Source organism: Pygocentrus nattereri, chromosome 11, assembly GCF_015220715.1.
Source record: "Pygocentrus nattereri isolate fPygNat1 chromosome 11, fPygNat1.pri, whole genome shotgun sequence".
In the NCBI taxonomy this organism is placed as follows: Eukaryota; Metazoa; Chordata; class Actinopteri; order Characiformes; family Serrasalmidae; genus Pygocentrus; species Pygocentrus nattereri.
Genome location: NC_051221.1, coordinates 35,539,541 through 35,564,151, shown reverse-complemented (window position 1 = coordinate 35,564,151; position 24,611 = coordinate 35,539,541). Strand labels below are relative to the sequence as shown.

The 24,611-nt window shown below is 40.1% G+C and overlaps 1 protein-coding gene across 3 annotated transcripts in view; it reads right to left on the bottom strand.

The window, feature by feature from the left end:
* Positions 1-1,017: 1,017 nt before the first annotated feature.
* Positions 1,018-24,611, bottom strand: part of peak1 (pseudopodium-enriched atypical kinase 1) — a 121,448-nt gene continuing 97,854 nt past the window's right edge. For all 3 annotated transcript variants that reach the window (XM_037542770.1, XM_017714980.2, XM_017714981.2), the window contains 4 exons: positions 19,827-20,068; positions 12,480-12,948; positions 11,328-11,616; positions 1,018-7,545 (listed from right to left, as the gene is read on the bottom strand). In XM_037542770.1, coding sequence (XP_037398667.1) covers positions 6,358-7,545; positions 11,328-11,616; positions 12,480-12,948; positions 19,827-20,068 — 2,188 coding nt within the window. In that variant the 3' untranslated portion in view covers positions 1,018-6,357. The remainder of the gene's footprint in view (positions 7,546-11,327; positions 11,617-12,479; positions 12,949-19,826; positions 20,069-24,611) is intronic.

The following is a 24,611-nucleotide window of genomic DNA, read 5'->3' as shown; positions in this document are numbered from 1 at the left end:
CCCTCATTACAGATGTGCTTTCATTTTTTCAAAGAAATCTGCAGGGATATTTTTCCACACAAAGTTTAGTTTTATTAGTTGGTTACAATTACAAATTTAGACTCTTCAGTCCATGAAGAGTTTTGCCTGCTTTCTTTTCTCAATAATGGCTTCTTTACAGCCACACATCCTTTCAGACTCACAGTGCTGAGTCATCTTCTCACAGTGATAGGACAGACAGAAACACCTGTGGATTTTTCCAAATCTAAAGCTCGATTTTCTCCTCTCTCTCAGAGATAAAAGCTTCTAGTACTGTTTTGATGACCTACCAGGTCCTGCGCAGTTAAAGACCCATTTTCTCTGTATCTTTTAATCAATTTTTGAACTCCAGTTTTGTAAACTTCTGTTTTTCACTTCAGATGCACTGAAGAGTGTTGGAGGATTTTGTATAAGTATTTCTGTTTAAGTATGTTTTCTTTTTTCTTATGAGTAACTTGTGGTGACTGGCCATTTTAAGTGGCCTCTGACAGTAAACGACCTCTGTTCTGATTGGCTGTGCTTTATTCTGCCTCAGCAACAATACAACTAACAATACTCACTTTAACATGAATTTAAATTGCTGAAGGTTGAAAGGGAGACCACATGTGAAGCAATAACATCACAACCATGACGAATCCAAAACAGAGAACTTTCCACATACGGCCTGAATGCTTTTCCGCTGTATTAAGGTTTCCATTAAAGCAATGAGCGTTATGACTAAGGCAGGGGTCACTGTAAATGGATCAGAAATATTCTGAGGTGCCCAACACACAGTTCTATATTTCTTTCAAAGAAAACACATGTACAGCATATAAAAACATATATTCATAATTTTATTACTATCGGTTAACTCAGACAACAAAGGATGGCCATAAGCCAATGAGATATACACACACATATACATTATGTATATGTATATATATATATATATATATATATATATATATATATATATATATATATATATATATATATATATATATATATATATAAAGCCAGTAGAGCTTTTATATATTCAGTGGCCATTAAAATACACTGGTAAGCAACAGTAAAACACCCTGTTGGCAATACTACTGAAAAAATGAAAAATACCGCATATGAAAATGGAATTTTGTGTAGGGTGATTCTGTAAGAAGTGGTTAAAAGTCTCTTAACCTTTGACAGTTGAAATGAGGAGGATCATACAGCGCATATACCACACAGCATAAGTACCATACAGCATGGACTGTACAGCTGGCCTTACAGACTCTCTCACTGCTAAGGACATCCAGCTCCCCTCTGTTTAAAAAGGCGTGAATAAGAAAAGCTGTATCCGACAGATGAAGCGGTGCATTTGGAGCTGTGGGTGTGCGTGCCATTCTGACAGTACTGATGCAATTCTATAAAACTCAATAAAACAGAAAACTCTCTGACAGAAGGACGGCCACCAGTGCAGTCCACTACATTCCCCAGCACGTCAACCAGCTCAGCAGCAACTGGAGTCTCATAAAACACACACACACGCGCACAGACATACACACGGATTGAACAATCTCTTCTCCACAGTAGAACTGCAACTGTAATCGAGCAGCACCCGGATCCATATAAGTGAGCAAGCAGTCCTGCCTGATTCAGACAACAGTCGAAAGTTCTGCTCGGAATACTTTTCTACTCATTCCCACATGGCTGTCCCTTCTGGGTTAACACAGCTTTAGACTGGATCAGTACTTTCCCACCACTTGCAACTGGCTCCAAACAGCATCGTCTCTTTACAATCATGTTTCAGTTTCATTCAAAGAAGTTTACACTGCTCCACAGTGTTGCTAAAAAGGTCCTGAATGGGCTATTAAAGAATCAGGCCTGTCCTGCTCTCAGATCCACAGCTTAAAGAAACCAGAATGAACAGCAATAGCCTCTGGAAGACGGATGAACCTTATTAAGCTCTTGTATGAATAACTCTGTTGCATTGCTGTGCAGTCACTGCAGTTGATGCATTAGGTGTTGACTCTGTGGTTTCTAAGGGCTCAGTATCCTGTAGTTTCTCAGGCCAATTTTAAAAATCTGGGGCTGGATTCATTCACTAAGGAAAAACATAGGAAGGATCAAATGCTAACACATTAATAAGAATTTTCTTAAATGCAATTCTGTGTCGTGTTAAATTTGAATGTTTACGATGATGCAATTTACATTTTGTGAAGTTCTTCAGATTATTATGTTCAGCAGGGCTGAATGTTTTTGGGGGAAACCTCTAAATGTGATTTTCAGACCAGTATTGTGACTGCAATTTAAATTGCAATGCTTTTCTATAAATTGAGGTTCAGGTCTGTTTGTTTGGCCAAGAAAACCAGCATTTTCACTTTTTCGGCTTGAGACTTCAATGTTGAAGGTGCTTGATGACCAGTTAGCTGCAGTTGTGTTGTTGCATACACAGTGTGTGGGTGTTTAGCTGCTCCGACTCATTCACGCAGCTCACAAGTTCCATGTTACTACGTAAAACATTCCCTACTTAAAACTTGGAGGCTGTAATTAAAATTGCAGTCTGAAAAAGGCGCTTTTAAAAACAATTAAACTTTCAGCCCCGGTGATCAGGGCCTGTGGAGAGCAAAATGGATCACTTGTTTTCAGAATCATTCTTAAGGGAACTGTTAAGAGAGTTTTTGAAGAATGGTGATTTATCTTAACTTTTAGCTTAAGAAAAAAAGCATTGAAGATGATGTTCTTTCTTAATACATTTTTCTGAATCCGGCCCCAGGTAAACGTTGTCCCAGTAATGCAACAAACGCATTACCAGCATATTCTGTTGCTGCACAAGTAATGCACCTGATGCACTGGCGCAGATTTTTAAAGCACGCATCATCGTAACTGGCTGCGGTGTACTGTCTAGGTGTAGAAGGAAACGGCAGCTTTTCACAGTCGGTTTAGGGTCTTCTGAGGGTGTAGCAGTGGTGCTTTTCTTTACTGATGTGGTTGAAATGGATGTGTGAATGCGTGAATGCAGACCTAAAGGAAAGACTCTGCTCCACTGGGACTTGCTGCTGATTCCAAAGATCCATTCTCACCTTCTAAGTCCCTTTTTCCTGCCTCAACTCTTTAAAATAACACACACATACACACACACACACATATACACACGCACACACACACACACACACACATATACACACGCACACATGCACACACACAAACACTCCCAAACCCAAAGATATATTAAGGAAATAACAACAAAAAAAAAAAAAGAAAAAAAAAAAGATGAAGTATGTGCACTCCCTGACAAATCCTTTGCCAAACATGCATACTCAAATGTACATGCAAACGCACACACACACACACATACACACACACACTGTGACAGCATCTTATCCAAGCTTGTGAACATAAATCATGTAAAATTATGGTTCATAAAAAAAACAAAACAAAAAAAGCCGTGCCTTGACGCAGGCATTGTCATCAATTATGTGCCAAACAGAAGTAACTGAATAACTAAATGCTGCATAATATCAAGTACATACAATATGTTTAAATACTGTTTCCAAAAGTAACAAAATTTACAATGATTGCACATAAATCCATAAAAGTATCCATAAGGAGTGTCAGTCATTCAACCCACGATCCTCTGGGGCTGAGCTGCCCCACTTCTGCAGTTCTGCTGTGGAGCTGAACTCTTCTGGGGGCCCCAGAAATGGAACTAGCTGACTCTGAACGGAGCGCTAAACCACAGTGCACTTTCACCAAACATCCTCTGAGTCCATCTTTCGATCTTGGATATGAGGGCCAAAACTTGCTTTATTCGATGTACGTCTGAATAAGGACACTTTAGTAATATTGTAACTTCACCGGCTAAGTCTGCTCTCCTTGAGTGAACTAAGCGCTAAAAACATTTAAAAATACAAAACACTTTGCTTTCATAATCTGTCTGAATGTCAAAATAGAGGCCAAACTGTCTTTGGTAACCTTTGGTAACTTCTGGTGGTACAAAAATCTCACCCCAGCTGCTTTGGAACCCTTTGTATCATCTGTTTCTTGTATCATAGGTAAACCACTCGGATGTCAGTAGAGAAACTGATTTCTTTCCAAATTGAAGAAGTTGTTCATATAATGTAATGTTCATGTAATAAATGACATCTGATCTTTCTCTTGGACTGTGAGTGACAGATGGTGTAGGGCAGAAAGGAGAACATCAATAAAGAGGAGACAGAAGGGGATGTATGAGACAGATAGGTGGCCCTCAGTGGTATCTTTCAGCTGCAGTTCATCGAGCTGCTTTTCCCCACCACACAGGTATTACATGTAAAATTGTAAATCCCCACCCTCCCCACACCAACACACTGCTGTAACACTGAAATCTCTCAGGCCTTGGTTGAAATTCTGACCGACTCAATGCAAGCAAAAAAAATAGTAGTTACAAGCACAGTCACAGCACAGGAGACAAGCTGCTGATGCCAGATCAGCGCTCTCCCAACCAGCTGTAGCTATGAACTGTTAGCATTAGCAATTTATCATGGGGCGTTTACCGAGTCAAGGCTGTTCAACATGCTTTAGATATGGACGATGATAAAGATTAAAAAACACAAACAAAAAAAACTGACGGTTAACAGATCATCCATCAAACTATGTCACTCGCCAAACAACGATCAGGCTCTTTCAAAAGAAATAAAAGTAAAATGTTGACTATTGTATGTGAATTGTTCTTCACCACTCAACATCAGTGTAAACCTGACACAAACCAAGAAAGTCCAAACTGAACTTGCATGTTCAGCAAACAAAAAAAAACAAACAGAAAAACTAGGTGTACAGCGCAAATGTGCATGTGCTAGCAGTCTCCAGCAGGGGCGAGGCCTGTGATATCAGAGTTGACTGGTAGTCGCTACGGCGATGATGCCACTGGCATGTGTGAGTGTTTCCCAACCCCGGTTCTGGAGGAGCTCCATCCTGCATGGTTTAGTGTTTTACCTGCTCTTACACATTGCAGGAGAGACTCGTTAATTAGCTAATAAGTTGGATCAGACTAAAGCACTGTTTCTCAACTCCAGTCCTGTGAAAAGACAGTTTCATGTTTCATACCTTCCCTGTCCCAACACAACTGAGCCACTCATCAGCTACTTATCAACCCCTCCTGACAGGGAGGGAAGGGAACAGCGGTGGCAATATGATATCATTACCATGATAAATTACTATACATTTTTATACTGTGGGAGTCCTGTATGTACGTGTATGTGAATTGCATCTGCTATGATTAAGCCTGACACAATTGCTACTTAACCAACTGATTGCAATTATTTGAGCTGAACGCATTTATTTAAGCTGACTGCAATTTTTTCTACAGTAGATAATTTTCACAATATATTTCTGTAGTAACAAACAGACAGACAGGCCTACCTTTGACTGATGCCATGGTTGAAGGGCAGCCAGAAGTAATTTTTATTTATTTAAGCTTGAGCTGTGTTGGTCAGTGCTACTCAGCTAAGAAGCAAGATAGGTAATTTGACCACTTTAGGTTTGTATTTTAATAGTTGGAAAAAATACAAACTGTTAATTGCAGTTATTGTTAAGTACAGCAGTCTATGACAGGCCTGACTCTGACTTATAAGGGCAAAATCCTGTGATATGTATTGCAACCTTGATTTGCTCCTTCCCACAAATTTTTGATATTTAAAACGATTTCCCAGGTCAGAAGCTCAGCTAGAAGTGGATAACGGTGGCGATGTGTGAGAGGAGAAATGACTGAATCTTTGACTTCTGATGTGAATCTTTGACTTCTGTAACTCTGGAGTGATTGGGGACATTCCAATATTTTTCAACACATTAGATTTTTATGATTAAAACGTTCACAGTCAGGTCCTGTGTGGTTTGAGCTGGTCAGCTACCTAACTAACAACTGATTCAGACAACAGCAAATGAGAAAGCTCAAAGAGAGAAATATGAGCTTTTATAAACTTTTACAATATATGGACCCAGACGTCAAGGCTCTCCATTTACAAATTCAAGCTACTTTTCTAGGGCAAGATCTGGGATTTTGAGTGCTTTTTCGTAGCTGATTATGAGTGTGATATCCACTTTTTGTCTTGTTTTACCAATAAGACCTATCTACTGTGCGCACCCTCACCACAAAATTATAAGACATTCTGTGAAAAACGTGTGTCATTCTGTGAAAATGTTTGTGAGTAAATCTGTAAGTATTTTAAAAGTTGTGTAGTGTAGGCCCAGCTCTAGCAAAAAGTAACTGAACGTATGTAGAACACTGGGTCCCCATGACTGGAGTTAAGAGCCACTGTGTTAAAGCAAGAAAAACACCAAACAATGCTTGACCAGAGCTAATCCAAAACCACCTATCCAAATGAATCTGAGCATGAGCAAGAGAGCTCAGAGCAGCTGTCCCTGTGGTTCCTGCAGGATGCGGATAACCCTGTCAACGGAGTCTGTGCTGGCGAAGGCCAGATACTGGCAGCAGAGCCAATCCTCCAGGCTGACGCCGCAGCCCGAGTCCAGTGAGCGCTCTGCAAACTTGATCATCATCAGTGTGCGCTTCAGGTCCAGCCAGTTCTGCAGCGTGGTCTGCCGCTGAGCTGGTGTGGCACCAGTTCCCAGCGTGTGAAAGAGGTCCTCCCTTGGCCCCCACAGTAGACATTGCAGGCAAGCGCGGGCGTCGGCCATGCTGATGCGCTCAGATGGGTTGGCATCTAGCAGCAGGTAGGCCAAACGGTGGAGGCCCTGCGAGTACAGGGAGCGTGTAGGTAACTGCGGCAGGTCTGAACGCGCGTACTCTCGCTCCTTCAGCCCCGGCGCCTCCTCGAACGGATTAGGTCGATGAAGCATCTCATATACGAGGATGCCCGTCTGAAACTCGTCACACTTGCGGTACTGGGTGGCACTCAGCAGCTCGGGAGCAAGCCGTGAGCGGTCCTTCAGCACTACGGACGGCTCCTCGGCCAGCGAGCTCTTCTGCTTGGCCTGTGAGAAATTGCTGATGATGAGGCGGGCGGGGCAGGCAGAAGACGAAGCTGAGGCGGTAGCGCTGTTGTTGTTGTTGGGCTCCAGCAGGTCCAGGTTCCAGGGGTTGCCTGGCTGGCAGTGCACCAGCAGCAGATTCTCCAGGCGCAGGTCGCAGTGAGTCACGTGATAAGGCTTCATGTGCTCCAGGCCGGCGCACAGCTGCAGTAGCAGCAGGCACACCTGCCGCTCATACAGCTCTGGGTTACGGGCATGCCGCCCCACTCCATCACGAACAAAGTCAGCCACTGTCTGGAAGGGCACTTCGCGTGTGATCACCACCACGCGGCTGCGTAGTTTCGTATCCACCAGTGCCTCCTCCTCGCTCCGCCCTACCTTCCATTCCTCCTCCCCTCCCTCGCTCTTCTTCTCTCCCTTCTCTCCTTTCTCTTCCTTCTCTTCATCACTCTCCGCCTCCTCCCAGGGTAGCAGGCGGGCAGGCACATCTGCCAGGAAGTGGCCACAGTCCTGCTGGATGTTGAAGTGCACGGGCAGGCTCTGACGCACAGCCAGGCTATGGAAAAACTGCTGCTGCGTCTCCTTTACCTTGTACCTGCAGATCTGATTTCAGAGAGAGAGCAAGGAAAAGACAACCTTTAATGCAGGGCTTTATACACTGGGATGCATGATACTAGACCTGAGCAACATGGACAAAAATCCATGTGTCTAATTTCACAAATGTCCCCATAAGAATTTTCCAGGAGAAGTTACAGTTACTGCCAACAGTGACAAAAGCAAGGTGTAATCTGAAATGAAATATTTCTCAATCACAGGTGGAGTTGGCAATACAGTGATAAGTATTGTTATCCACCACAGACTGATCACACATCCCTTTACCATCACTGCACAACTGCACTTTAAATTCTCGGACTCTCTGAATGCTCCTATGTTGACAAAGTTTGCATTAGTTCCTCTATTCATATGCTGCTTTGATACCCATTCATATGATACCCAATTGTGTATACCTTTTGTTGTCCTGTATCTTTATTGTTTGGTGTATTTGTCCGTATGTTTACTCTCTTGTCCTGTAGGTTGTTTGTGTATTTATTAACTTGTATATTTATTGTTTAGTGTATTAAATATTTAATTAATATTTTAAACTGCCAATCAATTGTGTTCATAAGAAGACAAGATTTACACGGATTGAAAAATAATTATTTTCCTCAACTTTTTGTCATTTCTCAACATCAAATCAAATGCTCAGAAGTGCAGAATGTAAATGTAATTCGTTACATAACTAATCCTGTAATTAGGCAATTACATTTGAATTTTATAGCATGACAAAGTACACAACAATCAAATGTATTTAGAAAAAGATTTTTATTTATAAACTTATTTTAATTATATAAAAATATAAATAAAATCATATTTTAGATTTCATACTATTAGGGCTGCATCTACCAAGTATTTTAAAATTTAAAAACTGTGTCAGATATATTCCACAAAATAAAGGAAAGCCCAGGATATGTTTTTTCACATAAATGAATAAATGAAAAGTATTTTTTTTTATCTGATTTAAATGAAATTTTATTTATTGTTACTAAAATATTAAATGTATTATTATTACTACAATGTACTACAATGTAATGCAAAAATATTACTAATGAACTATTACTGTCACAGCAAGCAGCATAAAATTCCAGGGGATGCTACCTAATCTGGCAACCCTGAGCAGGTTTCTGAGACTGACTGGTAACTGATGAGTTGTGGAGGAGAGAAAAGGAAACCATGTTGTCTTAAAAACTGAGAAGAACTTTTGGTCAGTGAGCAATGTTTTAGTTACTGTATGAACACGCATTTTAAGCCATAAAAAAAAAAAAAAAAACGTTTATTTTAATTATCAAATTTTATCAAATAGTTGTTGTAGTGCGAAATTCCATTAAGTTACAAAGCACACTTAATGGTTTTTTAAGGACAGGATATTTTCATTGAAGATCAGCATAGTAAAAAACAATGCAGCTTGCAAATCATCAAAACTAACGATTTATCATATTGCATAACACAACATAACTTCTACTGCACGCAAAGTTTAACCCAGCAGGCTAAAGCATCACTTAGAGACAGGTACACATGTTAATAGTCGTGATTATGAGCTGCCTGATCAGCTACGTTGCCTGGAGCAACTTCTGAACATTCTGAAAGCTGAGGGACTGTGACAGGAAAGAGATGTTCCGCTAGCTCCGTCTCATTTTGCCTGATGACGGGGCTTATTATTCTTTGAGCTATAGATCTCAGATGAGGAGGGCTGAGCGTGGGCTGAACGGCTCCTCCGAGCTTTAACACAAAGTGACAGCCTCTCCCAATAGCCCTGTTCCCCCTCCATCCCCCCCCTCCCCCCTGTCTCTCTCTTTCTCTCTCTCTCTCTTAGTTTGATCAAAGCCACAGCAGTCATCTTATCTATCCTCTCATCTCCCAGCTGCTCTTCTGCATGTATCTCCAAGTCAGTGAGGGGAGGAAATCACGCCCTTAAGGACAGAACTGAGCTGCATGCTGATCAATAAAACTTTAAATCTCTTCCCCTTTAATTACGAAAACTCTGTACACCAATTCGGCGAACTTTCACTGCAACTTCATACAAATGCACACATGGGCACAATAGAGGTAGTGAGGATACAGGTGAGATGCTGGAAGAGCTATGTAGTACGTATATGCAGCAGCAACGGAGGGTAGTTAGTGGGGTATAATGGAGAATGGCTGGGGTGGACAATGTGATGACATAATATCATTATCACAATAAATTATATCAAGATAAGCTTTTCTAAGCATGTGGATATTGTCAGTACTAGAAGAACACTGAATGTGGCATGTCTGTCTAAAGTTTCAACATACTGTCAACATACTGTGAGTTGATAAGGGCATAATTGGTTCTCCTTCCAGGGACATCATGAATCAGTGAGAGCACAATTGGCCTCCTTATAAGATGTAGTGACGTGTGCATGCAGTAGACAATAAATAACAAAATCCAAATCCCACAGAAATAAAACATATCACATAGCATGGAAATGTCTTAAAGGGCCCATATGATACATTTTTATCGTATTTAATTTTTCATCATTAAATACATTCATTATTTTTTACACAATCATTTTCTAACCTCGCTTTATTCCCAAGAATAAACCAGCTGTTATTTTTTCTGGGTCTTTAAGACTGATGTATTTAAAAGAGCTCTGTTCTGATTGGCTGCCTTGTATTGCACCTAATTCCAAAAGCTGAGCTTGCACACACATTATAACTTCAGTATGAATTGTCAGGGCTAAGCAGCTGTGGGCTGAATAAGTGGATATACGTTTATGTGAAGAGTTTTGTGTGCATTCGAACAAGCTGTTTTTGCAGTTTAGGGTCCATATATGAACATAGGTATACATGTGTATATAAGACGATATATAATCAATACATAAATATCTATTCCTTTTAAAATCCACACAGTAAAAGCAGTTTGTCAACCTACAAAAAAAAAACCTAACGTATCCAGTCTGCCTCCCATTGCTAATATGCCATCTTTGTGAATATAATACTTTGCGTGAATAAAAAAATAAATAAATAAAAAAATCGTTTCACTGTGCTCACTGAGTGCACACTGCAGTGCACACCTCAACGAAAAGTGGAACATGGAATGCTTAGACTGAACAAGCAGAAGGATCTTTGATCAGACCATTTGTCATTAAAACGGCATAAGGACCAAAACATCCAGTTCATTTTTCCCCAGAACAGTAGCTCGATAATAATGTTCTGCCAAGTCATTTGAGGCTTATGAATAAAACATGCGGTGTGTGACGGTTTGAGCGGAGGGGGTGGATGAGCTGGGGTGTGGAAAGGGGGTGGGACGCAGAGGGTGGCTTTTAATTTGGGACTTTGCAAGTGTCTCCATGCAGATGCTGCGGTTGTTTATCTATGAGAGTGTGTAAGGGAAAAACAAGTACTACTCTTTAATGTAGAAAACTCTTTGATGTGCTGCGACACTAAAGGTTTTCTCATGTAAATAATACAGCTCTCGCTGTCATCCACAGTCTGCTCGTCTCGCCTACTCTTAGGAATACTAATAACTCCACTCAACTGTCATTCAACCACAAACTACACTTCCAATAGTTGTGTCTGGATCTGAGGTTGGATGTGAGGCAATGCTAAGATAAGGAGTTAATTTTGAGCCAAAGGTTTTAGACAAAAATAATAAAATCCTGAAGCAAAGTATTGTAAAAACATAATAATAACATAAAGATATTTTACAAGTAGTAATTAAATCAAAAGAAATATATATATATATATGTATTTCTTTTGATATATATATTCTTCAGATAATGGAATCATTCGCTGTTAACCCATGTACAGAGTGGAAAGTGATCTACCTTAACGGCGTAGTTGACGAGTGGGTCCTTTGCGTAAGCAGCAGTATAGTAGACAGCGTCTCCTGCCTCGCAGCAGGGCTTGCCTGTGGTCAGCCGGAAGTGTGACCAACTGTCCGTACCAAAGCGTAAATGGTCCTTCTGGCCGGCCATGAAGCGATCCTCGCAGCGGCTGGCCAGTTTACAGAGGGTTTCTGTGTGGAGGCTGCGGATGCGGCCCACCACCTCCTCCCAGCTATCTATGCCTTTATAGAGAGCCTGCCTCTGGGGCTTACTGCCGCCATCTCTGCCCCTGCACATTAGGATGGGTATAGTTATGATTTTATCCTTACTACTGCTTTTAGCATCTGATATTATACTTCACATTAGCATGGAATTCCAATGATTTTTCAAAATGTCTGCATAATATAATTATTAAAGTTGAAATAAAATCATTCAGAGTGGTTTGATGTGAAATGCTGCATTCTAGAGAAATTTACAGAATTGCTCACAGTGGTGGACCCCTTTACAAAAACAGTTTATATGAAATGGTTACAAATACATTTGCTGATGCCTGAGACATTGTTTTAAGATAGCTGTATGGAAAGGATTTTGGCTAAAGTGCATTTTTAAAAATACATTCATTGCATAAATAGTCCTCAAAGAAAATGTATTTTTTAGGGGGGTTTCCACAATCTTCTCCCATTATCAAAATTACATATAAAACTCATGTTTTTAATGATTATTAAACACAATGACTATATTTGTAGACACCTAATTTCTATCACCTTCAGTGTAGACATCTGGGCTTGTAAATTTCACATCAAAGCATTCTAAATAACTGTTTACATTGCAATGATTCAATTATGTAGAAACTTTTGAAGAACCAGTGAAATTCCCCTTTAGGTAGAGCTATCTGGAAATATTCCAAAGAAAACTAAGACAAATACGTACCCTCTGTGACATTTTTCAGGGCTCCAAGTTATAAAATTATTTAGATTTTAGAATTATTGCGTTTTATGTCTCCATTTACTATTCATAACCAATTGAAAAGATTTTCTTGATACGATGTTCAAATGCAAATTTAAACATGCAGATTTTATTTATTTATCCTAGGAGGGTGAAGGCTAGCACACGCTCCTCTGAATCACATGTAACCAACCACTGCATCCCTACCTGCCAGATGAGCGCCCTCTGGCTGTCAGGCTCTCTGTGCTGCGGCAGCCCCTGCGCTCGCTGGCCTTCCTCTCCCGACCTTGTGCTGAGCCACTGTTGGTAAGACACGACAGACTTCGCCCCCCTGTGGGTCGCTCCAGAGAATCTCCGGACTCATCAAGCTGCCGGGCATCGGAGCTGAGGGAGGAGCTCTGACTGGCTGTCTCCCAGGTGGAGTCTAGGTCGTACAGCGGATTGGCTACACTCAGACTGGTGCCGCCTGGCTTGGCCTCGCCACGCGGCCGTGGAGCTGCAGACTCTCTGGACAGAGATGGCTCTGTATGGGCTCGAGGAACGGCTTTCTTAGGTAGTGGAGGAGGAGTGGCTTTAGAGCCAGGATCAGAACCCTCAGGCTCAGAGTGCAGAGTGTCATCAGAGGCTTTAGGGTGCCTGGGATGCTTCAGGGGAATCATACTGGCCCTGGACTGACCTAAAATGAGAGAGAGAGAGAGAGAGAGAGAGAGAGAGAGAGAGAGAGAGAGAGAGAGAGAGAGAAAGAGAAAGAAAGAATGAGAGAGAAAGAGCGGGACAAAGACAGACAAACAAGAAGAGAGGAGAGAAGGAGAGAGACCACGAGTGAATTCAAACATTCTTAAAGATTGTTCCAGTTTCACACTAAGAAATAGTTCATAAACACAAACATCAAGAGAATTTCAGAAATAGTGTGGCAGCCCACCACGGAACAGAGTCCAGCACAGTCCGTGAAAACAAGGCGTCTGATTGTTGTATCTATGCCCTACAGCTCTATCAATAAAACATGTAGTCATGTAGTTGTGAAGTGTCCTGCTGAGCCTCAGATGTCCAGAGCTCAGTTTATATGGGTAAAACTAACAGGAATGCCAATAGAGCAAGCACTGAATTGATTTCCATTAACGTTTCTCCATCTGTCTGTATCTCTCTACCTCGCCCCCTCTCTTTCTCTCTGGGATTGAGTTTGAGGGCTTTAGTTAACTCTGCCCTGATTCTGTAGCCTGCTGGGAATGGACCGATGCGGAGCTTTTGCAGAGCAGAGAGAAAGACAAACAGCAGCACTAGCACACAGCAGGAGTGTTAGGAAAATACAGCATTGTGCTGTTTTGTATTTCTTTAAATTTATGATTCTTCACACATTTTCACAGCTGAAGCTTCTCAGAACGAGACAGTAGAGTGAAAAAAGTGGTCAATAATAGTTACTGTTCACACTGTGCTTCATTTTAAAAACCTATTGAACTATGAAAAAAACAGACCACTACCCTCTACACCTGTAGCATGACATATCTGTACCTCTATGTTCTATTTAAATCCTTGCAGGTCACAAATGCTCCAAGCACTACCACAAAACCCAGACCTGCACGGTCCTCGTAGACTAAATTAAGGAAAAATGGAGAAATCCTTAGAACAGAGTACCATCAATGATCAGCCGTTCTGTAATCCACTTTAATCCATCTGAGGGAGGCATAATCTCCACTCTAATCTCAATCTGCAGCTGCCTCAGATGCTCTTATGACCAACCCCCCTTTTAAGTGACGAATATTTCATCAAAGAAGTCCAAGGATTTGTGGCTAATGTGCCAGAAGAGCTAGGTTTAAAGGGAAAGTTCAGTAAAACATAAAATGTACACATTGTTCCTGTTACTCCACATGTAGCCTATCAGCCAAGACTGGTAATTGTCCAAAGTTTGCTTTTAAAATTTTGCACAGGAAAACTTAAAAGCATGCAAACTCTACTCAAACAACAAATTAGGATCATGCAAATGGACTCAAATTGTGTTGAGTTGTTATGAATCTCAAGCAGACTTGTTTATGTCATTTTCTTTGTGTGTCCTTGTTTATCTTTCCACCTGCTGGTCAGAACTTGGCAAACATATTTCTGCTCACGTAATTGTAGATGGATATAGATAATGTGTTCCATTCAATTTTTCAGTGATGTGGTCATTTCTGACCACCTCCAAAAGCGGTGTGAGTGATGGGATTATTATCCAATCACAGTGCTTACTGGGTGTTCACATCTGGTTTACATGATTCCTGAAAATGCATATTAATGTAAGCTGTAAGGAGCCTCTATGACATACTGTATCTATAAATATGGAAAAATACAAACAAAAATCAGGGTTCAATTTGGCTAGTACTATTGATTTGAGCTACACAACACACTGTTGTCCATTTTTATATATAAAAGGTATGTCATACAGAGTCAGAAACCACTTAAGTCTTTTTGAGATTACTCATTAACTCTAAAGAAACACCAAAAATGTCTTGATCAATTATGTTTTAGGCAAGACTGTAAACTCTATTGTATCAGACGTGAGGCCTGTTCCACGCATACTACCCCTGTGTGACATGAAGCTAGTATTTCATTTGATAATAGACATGAACTGAAGATTTTGTCTTTGTCATCTTCCCCAATTTTCTCCTCTAGTTAGTAGTGTCTCCTTCCACCCACTGGGTAGGTCTCCCCCATTCTCATCATATTGTTAGTGCTAGGAGGGTGAAGGGATGAAGGTAAGCATACGCCTCTCCATCTTTTTAAACTCCCACTAATGCAATGTCAATGGACAGCTCAACATGCTTGAAGGAGAATGCCAATTGCCAGCTTTGTTACATCAGCTAACCCTCATCATCTTCTTTGTAAATGCCTGAGACAAGTCTTGTACAGTCTGCGTGAATGCTCAGACCTGTTAACATGACAGTTGCAATGAAAAGCAACAGTGAGCTCTGCTACTTCTTCCCTCAGTTCTGATTTCAGCACGAGGAGCACACTGAGCACCACCAAGGTTAAAAAGCAGGGTTCATGCTAACAGCTGCAGAAATGTGAGTGTGAATATAAATGATGCCCTTAATTATCGTCTAAACGAACTGAGATTAGTGAAAGTGGAGCTGGTGGACCTTAACAGAGTCAGTTTAAAGATGCAGCACAAAGTAAATTAAGACAGAACAGAAACTGAGAGGTAAACAAGGCAGGGAAGGGAGTGAGAGAGGGGGAAAAAGACTGAATATACAGACCCCGGCTGGTTCCTTATGTCAGGAATAAGTTCATATCAAACCTGTAGCATGAACTTTGAGTGTGGCGGTTAGAATTCACCACAATCGTGGAAGGTTTCAAGTTTGAACTGCCAAGACTCGGCAAAAATAAAAAGCCTTTACAGAGGTAAGTGTAGATCATCAACTAAAGAATATTCTTCAACTAAGTATTTAAAAACAGAAGAATCTGAAGAAAAACAGCACTAACTCTCCATTCTCCACCTGTGACTAATACATAGAGACGGTTTAAAACTGCACTGCAGTCATACAGACAGTCAGAGGGTCAGTAAACACTGCAGCTTCAGCAGTGTGAGCCCAGGGCCAAAGCCTCATGGGAAAATGTGCCAAAGCCTCAAATTTCCCCACACCCTCCTGCCAATGCAATTAATTACTTTTTAATTCAAATCTTTTGCTGGCATCTTCTACTGCTGATACCTCCTTCCCATTATTTCAAGCCAAACACATTTTAAAAGCGACTTGTTTACATGAAGTTTACACTTTACGTTAATTATAAAAATAATTCTAAAAATAAACTCTTCTAGATATGCTTGAGAGCTCAAAGAAGCTTTCTTAATCAAGATGCAGGTTTCTGGTTCCATTATTTGTAAATGATGAGAATGCCAACATGGATCTCTAAAACTTTCTTTAAGTGCTGGTTCTTGTACTTACACTGCCTCTCTTCAAGCTTTACAGCAAAACCGTGAAATTCAATCATAGAAAGTACCTTTGAACTGGCTCAGTGAATCGCTCTGGTGAGCAACAGAGATCAGAGGAACCTGTTTCTTCAAAACTGTTCAAATGTGCTACAGTCCAAAAAGTGTTGCAGTGATTTCTAAATGGCTGGTAGTTTCTTTAAATTTTCTTGTCTTCATCTTTATAACTGTGAAAGGATATGGCCTGTACACAAAACTTCATAAAACACACTAAAATGACCAAAGCTATGATATCATTCATTTATGTCTAGTTGTTGTCATTAAATGACAATTTATGATGCTCTTATACAGTTACACTCACACCAAAAGCTGCCAATACATGTTTAAGTTCTTCCTCTGATGTTCCTTACTTGCCATTATCACTCATGGACAAATGTATGCCACATGAATCTATGGACAAAATACTATTCTGAACACTGACTGATTTACTCAAATTGCCTTGAGTAAAGAAACAATACAGCAACAGCACAGCATAGAGAAAAGAAAGGAGGAGAGACCTGCAGAGAAAGAACTTTAGAGAACTGTAGAGAAGAGAACTGAGGAGAGGAGAAGAGAACAGATGAGAAGAGTGGAGAAGAGAACTGACGACGACAGACCTGAAGAGTAGCTAAGAGAGAACTGAGAGAGAAATGAAAGAGAAAGAGTAGAGCAGAGAAGAGAACTAGAGAAAAAACACAGAAGAGAACTAAGGAGCAGAAGAAGAGAAGCGAAGACTTACCTCCTCTGTGCTACTCTCTGAGTCCAGAGTTCAGAGAGAAGCTAGCATTGGGAAAACACACTCCCCCAGTAGAATATGAGGGGGAGAGCTCAAGAGAGAGAGAGAGAGACGGAGAGAGAGAGAGAGAGAGAGAGAGAGAGAGAGAGAGAGAGAGAGAGAGAGAGAGAGAGAGAGCGAGAGAGAGACGGAGAGAGAGAGAGAGACGGAGAGAGAGCGAGAGATTCCTGCTCTGTTTGAGCTCTATCTGAGACAGAGTCAGTCAGCTGCTCTCCCTCCCCACACTGTGTGGCTGTGTGTATGAGAGTTAGAGAACAAGCATGTGCTTGCATGCATTACACCAAGTACAAAGTACAAAGAATAACTCTTCTGTACAGCCATGTAACGTCTACTCAACATCTACACTAACTCACTCGAAAACTAAAGAGAAAACAGAGAATAGAGGAGTCTGACAGTGCCAGGATCTGCTAAAGCAGCTGGAGAAATCATCCTGTCTGATCCACAGCTACACGCTTTAGTCGCCAGCTCTAACCCCTCACCTGCTCTCCTCTCCTCACCACAGCAGGCACATACACCTAGTATGCATGCATATGTGAGTCAGAGAGAGAAAGGCTAACCCTCTCCAGCTGCTGTTTAGACATGTTCAACAGGCCCAACTCAGACGGGAATTAAAGCTTTTCCCCTCTCTGGAGATGGCGCCAAATGAACTCAGTTTCAGTAAAGCACGTTCCAGCGCTGCCACTATTACTCATCAGCAGCCAGCAGGGCCGAGTCTGCAGCTGGGAAAGTCAATAAATGATATAATAATGGCTTGTTGGCTCTGGCCCGTAACAGATAAACAGCATCTGAGATTCTTCGGAACTTACTTAGAAGACATCACAGTATACATAGATGGTAACATTAGTTCTCTCATGTTCATGGAGTTTTAGATGACAATTAACTATCATATAAATAATTATGATCAACAATTCTTCTTTTTTATTTTGAAGGACAGTTAAACTGTATTAAAGTGCAAACCTAAAAAGCCAAATTAGATAAGCATTCATACTTAATAGCTCCCAACAGACAACAGACACAATTTGAGCTCAGATAAACAAACAATACTCACTGCTGTCCTCTTAAAGTCAGAAGTTAGAACTTGCGTTGTTTAAGACTCAAGACGTCCAAAAAATGGAACTTTACTGCTTTCTTCCATTGACATGTATTTGCCTCAACCCTACTGACGACAACGCACCCAATTCTAACATTGTTTGCTGACATAAACCTATGATTGCTGCCAGCTCAAATAATTGTAGCGTCTGAGTCAAGTCTCAAGCCTCTGGGGTGTGAGTCGGAGTCCGAAGTGTAACAGCTAATCTGGCTGAAGTTTTAAAGGAAACTGATCTGTAACTTAAAACAACTTCAGCTAGATGTAAACTACCAAATGACTAAACATCTAAAGCTTAATCAGATATTGCTGGATTAACCTCTTTCCTTTCAACCCTGCATTTAGCACTTTGTTCTGACTTTAAGGCAAAGGGTTTTACTATAGTCAAAACCTCGTTATTTAAAGCTGTATCAAACCTGGCATCACTGTGAGCTGTCAAGAGAAGGACAAAGTAATTAGTTTTGTTTATCCTTTCTGAATTTTGCGTCCAGGCTACGGTTAGAGAAATCAAGGGAGCTTTCCCTATAACTAGCCCCCAGCCTTAGCAAGTTTGCCTTTTGCTGCTGCTCTGGGATAATAATAATAATAAACCATGTGTATCCCTTTTTCTATTCCAAAAGAGTGGGTGGACTTGACTTGAATATCAGTGAAGTGTTTCACTTTATTGCAGACAGTTAACATGTCAATGAGTGACTATAGTTGCCAAGGTAATAACGTAAATTCACTACAATACCCATAATGCAATGTACTGAACCCTCAACAATGTTCATGACCACAGTAGAACTGCAAAGGCAAAATCATACACGTAAGATTGGAAACAAAAATGTTTTATGTTTCCAGCACTAAATTAACCAGGTTTGTTTGTACTTTTTTTTTTTTTTAAATTACAAATTAAGTCTTAAGTCTTGGGTCTGAGTCAAATCGTGAATCAAAGTCCACATGCATGTTGAATCTCGAGTCACACAGTTCTTGTGGCAGGTCTAGACAACATATCACAAAGAATTTCTGCTAGAAATGAACCTTGTATAACCTTGCATGTTGTAAAAAAACTCTACATACTAAAACCATGACAGTGACTACTTATTAATCTTAACACAGTCTACAGTATCTAAAAACAATGTATGAAAGCTCTAAAACTGTAATTAATTAAACGTCAGAATGTGCAAGCACTTCAAGCAACAGCATTTTACACACAGCTTCATTCTCAGCTTAATGAAATGAGAGAAAAGTGATTTTCTGTCATGTGGAAATAGAATGATAGTGACCACTGCACCATTTACTAAATCACTGGAACACAAACAAAGTTCAGTAGAATACAAGCTCTTACACAAATTTATGAACCGTGCACACGTGTGTCCTATCTAAGTCGTACACGTCATACACATGGTGAACTGCGTCTTACGAAGAGCCTAGATCTTGTGCTGAGGACCCGTATTCAGGTGTTTAGAATTTCTCTTTCAGCCTGAATACACCTCGCACTGTCAGGTGCATCTGGCACTTTTAAGTACACCATTTCTCAATAAATTATTCCTACAATTTATAAAAGGTTTCCTAGACTCTATTTGATGAAAGCAGAGAATTCTGGCAAAACACTGACTGCCCTTTTCTGCTGTAGCAGTAAGCTAGCAGAGCCAATCAAATCAATTCAGAGCTAATGAAATCCCCACCATCAGGAGCCACTGGCTTCCTTCTAGATGACGTATTCAGCGAGAATTGCATATGTGTAGTACTTACCCAGGTTGGTGTAGGTGGCACTGCAGGAGCTGGAAGCAGGTGAGTGAGAGTGAGAGTGAGTATGTGTGCCCTCGTCCTCCTCTGGCTCCCCCAGGCTGGCGCTGCCCTCGCTGTGTGAGAGGGGAGGAGCAGCAGGCTGAGTAGAAGGGCTGGCTGCCTCACACACAGGCGATAGCTCCAGCTTGGCGGGCAAAGAGGTGGCAGCGGGCATCTCCTTGTCCGGACCCTCAACTGGCATTTGACTACAGGAGACAAACACAGAGACAGTGTAAACTCAGGGTTATTCATTCTTAACAGCATCCGCAGCTTTTTTTAATTATTGCTAAGAGCTAACTGCTTGATTAGCCTTTCTACATATTTATGCAAATTTAAGGACTTTATTTATTTTTTTGAAGGGATGTTTGCATAATACTGTAGAAAGTTCTGATGATAAAAAAAAAAGGACAAACAAATAAGATACCAAGGCTCAATCCCATTTCAACCTAGCCCTTACCCCTCCAGCTAGGGGTAGGGTTTCCCAATTTCTGTTGAGCTAGACGGGGAGGTTGAAGTGTTAGGGCCCACATGGCCCTCCAAACGGAGGTTTTTCAGAGGCTCAGTGGAATATGAGTGTTACGTAAGTGACCAAAGAAACCTATAAATGTTTTTTACCTGTGGAAACATGATAACCATTGTATTATCTTAAAGTTGTTTACATACGTTCCTCTTCAAATCAAGCTTAAAAAAATAGCTGGTGGTATGCTGATCTCTTGTAAGCTAGCTAGCTAAATTTCCTTTTCCACCTTAAATGGTGCAGCAGAGGTGCCGTAATGTAACCATTTAAGGTGGAATGGGGAAAACTCAAACAAGAAGCTGGCGCATAGATTTCAGCTTCTTATAACTGTAGAATTAACTGTGAGTGATAAATAATTGTCGCACATCATGCTCTAAATTTAACTGATGCCCAGCAGCGAGGTTGCTGAACTTGACCCTCCTCTGCTGTCACTGCAGGTCGTCTACAGAGCACCGCAAGCGGCCTGTTAATAAAGTAATGTTCTTTTTTTTATTTCATAGGGAAAGATTTCAACCACTAGAAAACAAACAGTATGGGCAAAAGTCAGAACTGGCATTGGGCCTAAGTGGGATTCTGAGAGATAAGAACCTACAGAAATATACTTCAATGTTATACATAAACTTAAAAATCAATTATCAGGACAGATGAGGAACAGTAGTAAATTAAAGTGCTAGCAAGCTTTATTTTTTGGCTTTTATTTTGAACATCCACTAACACTGTGATTCTGAACTATGGCTAAGCGATATCTAAAAATAATTACTACAATATTTCTTACCACCAAAATACTGGGATTATCGACTACACCCCATACCCCACCGCAAAACCACACATAAGCAAGACACACAATAACTGTGAATGCAATAATACAATTTACATGTTTAATGTGGAGATACCGCTGATGTAATCATGGTGATGGGACCAAATTGCAAAGGTTGGGTGAATCTGAATGAATTTGTGACGGCTGATTTGGCTATTTTACAGACAATATCAAATCAGTTGTAAAAAAAAAAATCTATGTTTTATAATGTTAATCAAATATAGTAATATAAGTAAGGGTGCATTGACTTTTGCAGAACAATATTAGTCTTCAAAGCAGTCTCCTGCAGAGGCTATGTTTACTTATAACAACATAAAACAAAACATGAAATTTTGCCAAGGGTGCCTAAACATTTGCACAGAACTCTAGGTTGTAATAATGCTTTATTTCCCATTTAAAGTGAACTCAACAGGATTTTTGTTAACCTTATAAACCCTGAAATCTTTATGAAGACTCACATTTCAGTTACTCAGCTTGCATATTAGTTTCACAGTAGTTACGAATTAATTAAGCCTTAAGATTAATAATCAAATAATAAGCCTAGAGGTCACGGGGTTAAAAGTTGTTACTTAACAGACTTGATGTTTATTTTGCACATCATGGCAGGTGAACAGGGAACAGGCGGAGTCCGCTCAAATACGTCCACACTGACTGCCGTCTGATGAGAAGCAGTTACACATGCTGCAGAGCTCTTCTCTTGCATTTAATTCCAGAGGCTACTGTTGTTGCACCACCATTTCAAGTGAAGGCAGGAAAAAGCAGTGGGCTGCTTTTAATGCTAATTAATGCAGTAAATAACCAACTAAAAGTGTCTCTGTTACATTTGTTTATGGACCAATCTTGGCTGATTATGCTGAAAAAACTAGTCCACAATTATATATATATATATATATATATATATATATATATATATATATATATATATGTGTGTGTGTGTGTGTGTGTGTGTGCGTGTGTTTGTGTGCCAGAGCTACATATAAGTCTGATCTCCCTTTCAATCAATACCACATTTGCAAAAAGAAAAAAAAACCCTTATGTTTTTCCCGTTTATCCGCATTTATGTAAAATAAAAAAAAAAACAAAACACACAAGTGAGAACAAAAAAATGCATAACCTGTTGTAAAATGAATTAAATATACATGTAATTTACAAAAGTCTAAAGATCTTGGGTCAAATAATTGTAATCATTCTGTTGCTTTTGTAAGTGAAAATAAGATAACATCCTCTACAGACAACACAGTTACATGTGGCAGTTGTTACTAATTTTAGTGTACAATTTTTACTGCTTGAGTTTAAAACACTAGGGGGAAAAAATAATACAATCAAATGTGCCCCAACTGTTGAGAGCGGAGAGAGAGAGAGAGAGAGAGAGAGAGAGAGAGAGAGAGAGAGAGAGAGAGAGAGAGAGAGAAAATGCATGAAGTGTAAGTGTTTATATTTAGGGACAGTCAGTATCAGGCTCCAGGCATACTGTCACAGCTCCATTCAGCTCCAGACAAGTTTTCTCCCCTCTGCGGCCTCTTAAGATGCCTAATGTATGGCGCCTCAGATTCTGGATCAGAAATGACTGCAGCAACTTCATTATGAATAACCCCAAATTGCATGCACTGATTACTGAGTTTAGCCCAGAGAAAGAGGGCAGAGCTGCACTAATTAACTACTGTCGCTATTATTTATAGCTCCAAATTCATATAATTATTTATTTTACTGAAAATATTCCAGGTCAGCACTGCTGATAAAAAACAACAGCACACACACGGGGTGACGCTATGGACAGAAAATATTTCAGGTCATGCTTTGCTTGAGTAGCATGCTGTAATAGTCATAGTTTTAGCTCATCTCACTAGTATCAGTGAAACTGCAGGGTTACAAGTGTTGCCCAGAGCAACTAGGACCAGCTACTCAGTTATATGAACAAGCAACATTTTTAAGGATCGTACTTTTTTTGAGCACTTTTACATGATTTTTTTTTCCTACTCAAGCATAATTATAAAAGTCAATCTCTAGAGACCATAACCTTTTTATTCACAGCTTCCAAAAAGCATAAATTGACACACATATTTTTCAATATTAAAATGATTAGCAACAACTAGATTTACTATGATATAATCCTCTACTAATCATGCTAATTATTTCAAGCAGAATCACACTTTAATTTTTACTTTATTTGCAATTCAAACAGCTAAACTGCCTCTAACAAACACAATCAAAGGCAGACAGAGAGAGAGAGAGTGTAGAGTCAGGATGCATTCAGCAATGAGCTGACAGAACAAAAAGTATCTCTGAGATTAAGGAGTAAATGTATCTTTGCTAATGCATCTTTGTGACAAGACGGACACCTAAACGATCTGGTTATTACAGCACAACACTTTTTAAATCACTTTGACTGGCGTCTTCATAGATTGGCTTCTTTCTCACACGTAGCAACATCGGTTTCGTCTGTGCTTATGGCAATACTTCAATTCAATCAGTAAGCCACCACCCACAGTCTGACCGCTGTGGAAAAAGTGTATTTTATACATGTAAACCACATGTGTCAGGCTCCAGTCCTCATGGGCCAAAACTCTGCAGACTTCAGCACACTGCCTCATTAAACACACCTGATTCAGCTCATTAGCTAATTAGGCCTTCAGGAACTGAATTCAGAGTATGAGATGAGTAGCTTGGCCCGGAAGGCATAAACTATGAGTTGACACCTACATATTTTTGCGAGTAACATAATCTACTTTTCATTCAGCTACATTTCAGTCATTAGCGTTTTGTTATTAATGAAATCAAACAAAATAGTTATCATGCTTTGCTCTGTATTGCTTTGTGACTAGTCACACCTCTCACTTCTGAGATGTATCGTTTTCTTGTAGGCCAAGAATGCACCAAAATGAGAAGACTAGGGCCCAACCTACTTCAGATCGTATTCTGATAGATAACTACAGGGCTTAAATATATCCCCTAAGGCAACTTTTATTGTTTCATTGAGTTTAAGAAGTGTGATGGGTAAGATCCCGGTCACGACAGCACTGCTTAACTAAAGCTATTAAAGAATAAAATCCTAAAATGTAAAATATATATGATTTTTATCCTCAGTGTTAATGTTTTTATATCAGTCAAGTCTTAGCTGTCGTTGTTTATATACAAGTACAGAGATTTCGGCAAAGACACGTGCATTAAATAGTTTGCCTAGAGGGACAAACACAATCAATTTCATGTCATTTTATTGCATGAAGTTATCATTATAGTTTCAAATCTAAAATCATAAGCATGCATTAGATTCTATAGCACTGTTAAAATAAGGTGTGATGAGAATCTGGAAACTTGTCTATTTTTTTTTATTAGCATATGGAAATGCCTGCGTGTGTTAAATGTGTGAATGGGCACTGGTAAAATAACTTGTTGAAAAACACTGACTGAATGCTAC